The 8,686-nt window shown below is 34.3% G+C and overlaps 1 protein-coding gene across 3 annotated transcripts; it reads right to left on the reverse strand.

The window, feature by feature from the left end:
• Positions 1–4,560: 4,560 nt before the first annotated feature.
• Positions 4,561–8,686, reverse strand: LOC117609755 (uncharacterized). 3 transcript variants are annotated; one of them, XM_076689333.1, is made up of 7 exons: positions 8,665–8,686; positions 6,968–7,210; positions 6,467–6,851; positions 6,015–6,402; positions 5,454–5,576; positions 5,136–5,268; positions 4,561–5,049 (listed from the first exon to the last, which is right to left on the reverse strand). In XM_076689333.1, the coding sequence occupies exons 2-7, from the start codon at positions 7,207–7,209 to the stop codon at positions 5,001–5,003; spliced, it is 1,320 nt and encodes a 439-aa protein (XP_076545448.1). In that variant the 5' UTR covers position 7,210; positions 8,665–8,686; the 3' UTR covers positions 4,561–5,000. The 3 variants fall into 3 exon arrangements, with proteins under 3 accessions (XP_076545448.1, XP_034192290.1, XP_034192291.1); XM_034336399.2 differs by lacking the exon at positions 8,665–8,686 and adding an exon at positions 7,696–7,911; XM_034336400.2 differs by lacking the exon at positions 8,665–8,686 and adding an exon at positions 7,502–7,525.

An 8,686-nucleotide genomic window follows, 5' to 3' on the forward strand; every position in this document is an offset into this window, starting at 1 on the left:
CGAGTGAGTGGTGCGACTGGTGAGAATGTATGATCTATGGCTAAGCGGTTGATGGATAGAAAGCATGAACTGTGTGTGGTATGCCTGGAAGAAAAGTATGAAGTGAGCAGAGAGAAGCGAACCGCCGAGCGAAATAGCCGAGAGATCGTTTCTGCAATAAAGATAGTACCAAAGCAAAGATTGAATTATTATCCATAGACCAAGTCATAACAAGGACAGACTGGAAAATATGGAACCATGGGCGAAGGCATGGGTGAGGGCAGAAGTATACTGCAGCAGGGCAAAACTAGGATATTTGGAAAGAAGGGATGGTTGGAAATGAGCAGGCTCCTATACGAGAAAGGAATAGGGTTAAAAAGGGAAATGGAAAGGAAAAGAAAGGAGGTTTTAATTGAGGATAGGATTTTGGTAAGAGAAATAAAGGAGAAATTGTGAGAAACCTTAGGTCAGGAACAAGTTTTGAAACTGCATACAAATGGATCAAAGACAGGAGGGTTTTCAGTGGGGGCTGGTTTAGCTATTAGAGACAAATAGGGAATATGGGAAGAACAGAATTGGTCACTCCATAGGGCCACTTCAGTTTTTTCCGCGGAAGCTTTTGTTATTCTCCAAGCAATCAGATATGCAAAGGAGGCACAGCTATATTTTAAAACCACTTTTAACTATGGACTCGGAGAATGTTCTGAAAAAACTGGAGAACTTCGGGAGTAGAGAGTAGGATAACCCCTGGGTCCATGATATTGTTAGAGAACTTATGACAGCGCCGCCCCATCCAATGGGGCAGGGAGGAGTGAAGCGGAGACCAGGAGGGCGTAAGGAAGGGCAGAATAGGAATGGCCTGGGTTCCCGGTCATGTGGGGATCGAAGGCAACGAAAGAGCTGACCTTCTGGCGGGAGAGGCGACAAGAGAAGAAACAGTGGAATATAGAATAGCTTTTAAAGATATATGTAAATAAGTACATAGTGGAAGGCGCCTGGAGGAGGACGACGGAGAAATCGAAAAGGATAAGGGGAAGTAAAGGGGTGAAAGACTTTGAGAGCGAGAATACTAATATAGGCTCCAGAAGGTCCTGGTTTGTATAAATTAGAAGGATCAAAAGAGGAGTTCTAACAAGGTGGAATAGAATAAGGGCAAACCATTTTAATTTGGGGGAATCACTGTTTAGAAAAGGACTAGTAGAGAGCCAGGCATGACTATGTGGACGGGGGGAGGAAAACCTAGACCATGTAATATGGGAATGTGGAAAATTCTACGTGGAAAGCAGGCAATTGGGAAACATGTTAGAGGAAAAAGGGGTAAGGATAGGAACGGATGTATATAGCACGATGATGGGAGGTAAGGTAGGAGTTTTCAAAGCAATTTCCAGATTCCTAGATAAACTAAAGAAAGTAATATGAGGGATAGAAACAATAGGTGAGATGTGCAGGGGGCAACTCCTTGGTAGGTGGAGGTGTGCATGATGTGGATAAGACAATAGGAGGAAAAGGGTAAGACTAAAGGAATGAGGAATGAAACCGAATATAATGTAATCGGTATATGAGTTTGATAAATTTTGTATTTTTGCGTGATGCACAACGCGCGCATGGAATTTGTACCTGGCGAGAAATGGCCGTTAAAGTTCGTTGGGCGATATAGCCCCCCCCCCCCCCCCCCCCCCCCCACCCCCCCCCCCCCCTCCCATCTTGGGCAAGCCCAAGAAGACTCCGCAGTCAAGCAATCAATCAACAATATAGGGGGGGGGGGGGGGGGGGGGGGGGGGGAGTCCGCCCTACAAAGCGCCAACTTGAGCTAACAAGGGGAAGGGACAAGTGTGGGAATCGCTTTTGGAATGGCACTAGGTGAAAGTTGTAGTATACATGTAGGGTTACAAAACCCTAATGGGTTTCTTCAGAATGGGCCTTCGTTTTTAAGATATTTTAATGTAAAGTTTTGCACGTATCTGGTATGTCATGTACTGTGCAACGATGACAAGATATCCCATAAGAAGGCCGCATATCTGATTAGTCAGAATAGAAGGAAGACACCTCATTTCACACGCATTTTCGGTTCTAGCGAGCTGTTGGTTAAAACGATCACGCACACTAATTCAGACCGTGTGACGAAGAAAGTCGATGAGACCGAGACTGAGTGAGATAGTGCGAGGCGAGCATTGGCGTAGGCATACAGTGGATGTTTTAAAACAGAATAATTTTTTTGAAATTGAACTAAACCACTTGACTTTTTTTTTTAAGTACGAAATGATATATTAAATATATAAAGTACGAAATGATTAACGGTAGGTCAGGAAACCCGACCCTCGTAAATACAGAAATCCTACGCCTATGTAACGTGCGAGGTCAAAAACCCAAACGTTGGCGTTATGAAGACGTTAAATGGCAGAGCGAACGAGGTCCCCCCTTGCCCCTGTGCCGTCCCGCGGGACATCTTGTCATCCGTGGACAGTACTTGTTAGATAACTTTTGTTTCCAAGATGGTTCCGTGGGTGAAGTGCTAAAACGCCACCCTATTAGCGAGACGGCTCGGAGTTCGAATTCAAACTTATGGATAATATTTTTTTTTCTTTTTTTTTTTACTAATTTCTGTAATGAAAGTATACTTCCATATATTACATATTATATAATACACGTTATACATTATTTTACATAAATTTTAAAATTGCAAATGGACTTATAACATACATTTTCTTATTCTAATCCTATCTTTCGTCGGTGTTTTTATATTTTTGTATTGTGGAAGTATTTACCCGTGCGAATATTTCACACCGAAAGTTTTAATGACTGCAATTGTCAAGCAGGTAAAATAGGGTAAGGATCACACCTAATGGTAAGAGTATTCTTATATCTGCTCATTGCAAATCTTCGTTTATATTTTACAGTTCTGAATATTTCAAAAATTCTGTACAATGTCTGGGATGAAATAAATCGTAAAAGCATGTAAAACAAATTGAATTTGTACACCACGCACACTTCATTAGAGGTATTTCTTTACACTGACAATACGTCAATTTCGATGGCAATTGGACGGGCAAATATTTCCACAATACAAAAATATAAAAACACCGGCGAAAGATAGGACTAGAATAAGAAAATGTTATAAGTGCATTTGCGATTTTAGAATTTATGTAAAATAACGTATAACCTATATTACATAATATGTAATATATGAAAGTATACTTTCACAACAAAAATTAGTAAAAAAAGAGAAAAAAAATAACTATCCATAAAGTTTGGGTTCGAACCGCTGCCGTCTCGCTAGCAGGATAGCGCTCTAGCAATTAACCCACAGAACCATCTTTGAGTCAAGAGTTACCTACTTAAATACTGTTCGCTGCTGGTAAGTTGCCGAGCACCACCAAACTGATCCGATAGAGGGGCAAGGGGACTGTGCGTTCGCTCCACCTAATCCCCTTCAAGAACCCGTAACTTGAGAAGTCAGCAGCTACATTGCATAGGCGTAAAATTTCCGTATTCGCGGAAGATACATTTAACTATAATCAAAATTGTATGGTTACAGAATAGATCAAAATTCATTCTAATATTGCAAAATATATAAACATGCGATTTTTTCGGGATATTAATGAATTTTTTATAATACTCGTTCTTGTCAACAGTTGATATTATGCAAAATTTATCGAAATACATTATGGAAAGTGTAATAACTCTCCTGTTTTTTTAATAATATAAACCCCGAATCTACGTCTACGTCAATGCGTCCGAGTCGTCGCTCGCTATTGCTTCATCTCATTCTGTTTCAATGTCTGTCCTTAGCGACGTTCTTCACGCGATAGATTTGTGGATGTAAGGGCCTCGGCCAATAAACATAATACGTGTGACCGGAGGCAGGTCAACGAATTAACTTACCAACAACGCACAGTATATGACATACCAGATACGTGCGAAACTTTACATTAAAATATCTCAAAAACAAAGACCCATTCTGAAGAAACCCATTAGGGTTTTGTAACCCTACATGTATACTACAACTTCCACCTAGTGCCATTCCAAAAGCGATTTCCACACCTGTCCCTTCCCCTTGTAAACCCAAGTATGTAAAATTTAATGTAATGTAATATAAATGTGCTTCTTTACGCGGCAAATTCAAATGGCCTGTTCTTCGTAAAACAAATGAAACATACTACTTTTCGTAACTCATGTCAAATATATGTTCTATTTAACCTTATAAATAAACAATAATTTATAATAAAAATATCCCTAAAAAATTGAAAATTTATTGTATCTTACCGTTAGCATCTTTAACATAATTTCACATAATTAAAACAATCAAAATATTTCTTAACTATATAATAAATATTTAAAGCATATCCAAAGATAAAACAATACAAGATCAAATGATAATAACAATCAATAATTATTTATATTCTCATATTTGAAATATTTGTAACAATATTTAGTTTTCAAATATTTCAAACTTATATATATAACACTAAATTTAATCTTCACTAAACTTCATTCAAATTTTTAGTAAATACACAAAATTTACTTCGATCATATATAATCTTTATAATACAATACTAATCAGGTAATCTTTGGAACACAAATGGTGGGTTATTAAATCAGTATATATACAACAATAAAATATAAATGCAACTTTATAATATGTTTCCAAAATATGTAAATTATTTACGATAAAATTAGTAATTCAACATCATTTAACCAATCATTAAATAAACTCTATAGGCAGGTTGTAAACATTTATACACAAATCATAAACGAGATCAAATGTTCAAATTTTAAATAGCGGCATGAATTTCAATCGACTATATATAAAACTTTAACTACCCTCATTTATCACAGTCCACGCATGACTCATTTTATCTCTTAGTATTTTGAAATCCTAAACGCCAACAACATTTGAGCAATCCTTTGGGTTTTTTTTTTAAATACAAAACACCCATCTAACCTATAAACACCACATGACTAGAACATCATAGAGCGCAAAGACAAAACCTGACGTAATGATTAAAAAGCGAAGACATTGTTTAATCTAGCTTGCGTTGTTCACACAACTCTTCTAAACCTCCAGTCTTTCTGCGTAAAAATTATAACTTTTTATTTGTCAACTCTAGTCATGTAATAAAAGTACTGGACTTATAATATTAACAACATATACTTACAATGATGGAAGATAAGGAGTACCCGTATGATCTAATCGATGTTTATCTTCGTTTTTCCAGCTTGATACAGGAATATGTGGTGGTGGCAAGAAACTTCGCAGTGATTGTGCAAGTTGTATTGTATCCACCAATGCTGCAATAGAACAAACAATCTGTTTTATCCATTTTATTAGTAAAGAAAAATTTTACTGAAATTACCAAAGTAATTGATAGATTACATACATCAATATGATGTTATTTATAAACTAAATAATAACAAATATTTGTAAAATGTAATATAAATATAAGATTAAGCAAATAGCCTATGTATTTTATTACTTTTTTGCAAAGCCTCCGATTGTTTTCCATAAGGTTTGCACATTGCGGGACGCACGCAAGCTTTCATTCTTGCTATATTCTTCATTACTTCTTCAAATGCCCTTACTATCTTTTCTTGCCCGCCTACAAAATAAAAGTTAACATTTGTTAATATTTGATTCTTTTTTTAAATAATAATAATCAAAAATAAGTCTTTAACTTTGTTATACTAAATAGTTATAATAAAAAATTAAGAAATGGAAAAACTACTCTGTTTTTAAATTCAAATATGTAAAAATCCTTAGTAAAATTAATTAGAAATTGGAAGAAAGTTATACAAATTTATTCAATATATTTGTTCGTTAAATATTATTTAAAAATATATTTTTTTGTTTATAAAGTATAAGTAACTTTGAAATTCAAAGATTATGATTTTAAAATTAAATTTTAATCCATAAACTTGTTTTTGCAAACATACTTCTGTACGATAAAAATGTTTTAAATTTCCTTAGATATATGGGTTTTTAAATGATTCAACTTAATATTTAATTTTATAACTTAAGGATTATATAACCTATGAACCTTCTGAATTTGAAAATGATCGAGATCCTTTTTCATTCTCTAATGGCCAAGCTCCATTATGTAAAGCTAACAAATCTTTATTTGCATTTCCTATTCCTTGTATATTTCCTAAGCCAAGTCCAGTGAGATTGTCCAAATTATCTAAATTTGTTCTTAAAAAATCTGTTAATTTGTGATCAGATATTGGAATAGTAGATACTAAGGATTCATAATGTTGCTTCCCAGTAGTTACTTTCTTTTCTTGAGATACAGATCGATGTGGAATATTTAATGATGGACGGCTTGGAGGTCGCTGAAGATTCATTTGGTTCCCAGCACTTCTCATTTCTGCTAAATCTATTGCAGAACCTCCTCCCATGTGAGTATTTGGATTAGTGTTGCTTAAAGTCTATAATACGCATTAAAATATATTAGACATATGTATAAACTAACAAGAAGTCACTTATACTTACTGCTTGAAAATCAGTATTATGAGGAAATCTACTACGTAATAGAGAAGCCGTTGTTTCATTATCCTGAATATAAGTTGGAGCCATATGTCCCATTTTTTGTGTTAATTCAAGTTGATTTTTATAATAACGGCATGCAGCATTTGGACAGTTTTGTACCACTTCTATAATAAATTCTTTTTCCATACCAAAACATTCTCGTCCTATAGTATATGATTCCATGACAGCTCTAACTGTGCCTTCTAATCCTAAATGTAAACCATGTGGACCATTTGTATGCTTTAATATCACAGCATTTGCAAAATGTTCATAGGGCAATATTATTTTTCCATTTTCTCTAAGAACTAGTCGTCCTTGAGAGTCCAAAGCTATTCTTGTTGCCATCATCCTATTTGTATATTATAACATGTAATAAAATAAATAAAATATCAACACCTTTATTTTTTTATCATATTTTTAAGAAAAGAATGTTTTGCATATAAATTATAAATTATGTACACGTACTGCAAATAAGCAGCACTTGGAATCATAGATGCATCCTTGAATTCTGAAAAACATTGGAGCAGTTCGATGCTTGGATTCCAACCTTTGTTTTGGAGATAAGCTTGCAATAAAGTGTACATTTTTTCAGTAACATAACCAACACTACTTGGTGCGCCAGGATAACCAGCTCCTCCACCTGGTGGTCCCATTTCAGACTGCATACCTTTGGCAACAATATTTTTCATGGTTTCTGCCAGGTCCATTCTATACACAAAACAATCGATTTTAAACTATCATAAAAAACGATGTGTAATTTCTACAATCTAGAAAATTCAAAAATCGTAATTCACAAGTAATAAAATAAATTATACGTTTAATTCTTTCAATATCAATCACTGTATTTAATTATTTTTTATAGACGTAAAACGACATTGAAGAAAAATATCATTAAAAACGATATTTTTAATCATTAAAATAATGTAAAATATATTTAAGAAATTTTGACTAATTAATTTGTATAAAACTAATGTTTAAAAAATTAGCACATATAGGGACCGTAAAAAAGATCAGGAAAACATATGCAAACTTCCAAAGTAGTAAATTTATAATTTTGAAATTTTAGGTGTATCTGAATCTTAAGGTCATCGTTATTTTTGGGATGAAGATGTTTAAAGAAACCATTAAAAAACACTAATGCGAGCCACCGCCCCCCTTTAAAAACTGAGGGAATAAACATTTTTAATACTCACCCCGTACCGAGTACACGAATTTCAATCACTTGAGGTATAATGAGGCACAATAGAATTCGTTTATCGCTTTAATCACCGTTACTTGACATACTCTCATTAATGATTCTTCTCACATTTCCAAATAATATAAATCACGATAATTATTTCCGCAAGAAATATTTACGCGATTTGCCACCAGAGGCGCATTGTCTTTACAATTTTTGGGATAACCACAACTACACACGTATAGATAACATTCCAGTGCTTACGCGACGCCACTTTGCGCATTTATCAATATTATTTTTTGTGATTCATTTTTTACACTCTTCGAATGTTTCGAATAAATCAATCATAATAAAGTTTTGATTTGGCGCAATTTTCATTTTATACAAATAGTTAAATTTATACCATCCTATATACTGTATTTGATCATTATTAGCACAGCCAACTCTAGTACTAGCCATGCTAAACAACGTGGCAACACCGCTCACGTGACAATCGGGAGTCCTATTTTCAATAACAGAGTTCTGTGCTCGGAATTGAAATGAACGTCTTTTTTAATTAAAAGTTGTAGTAATATACACTATTTTGTATTAATTATGTATAAACAATACATAAACATTGCAACTATGGCGAGTAGAAGTGATGTGGTAGTATAAAATTCTTATAAATGTGATATATTTTGTATACTCTTGAAATAGTTTAGTGTTGTAAAGCATGATATTTGAAATATTTACAGTGGTTTGAAGAAAATTTAGGTATGAAGCAAAATGAAACCATTTTTGGATCAAATTGAAACATTTAAGAATTGATAAACATGTATATAAGTTAATAAAAACTTGAAACTAGCGAAATTATTGGAACGAAGCCAAAGAGGTTATGTGAACATGTGGAAAAAAAGTTAGTATAGTGCGCTATTGAAGGGAAGAGTTGCGTAGTTAATTACAAAACCGTTTTAGAGGACAGTATTAAAATTGTAAATTTCCTCACCACCCTAGGGGTATTACTGCGA

Source organism: Osmia lignaria, chromosome 7 (assembly GCF_051020975.1).
Source record: "Osmia lignaria lignaria isolate PbOS001 chromosome 7, iyOsmLign1, whole genome shotgun sequence".
Taxonomy (NCBI): Eukaryota; Metazoa; Arthropoda; class Insecta; order Hymenoptera; family Megachilidae; genus Osmia; species Osmia lignaria.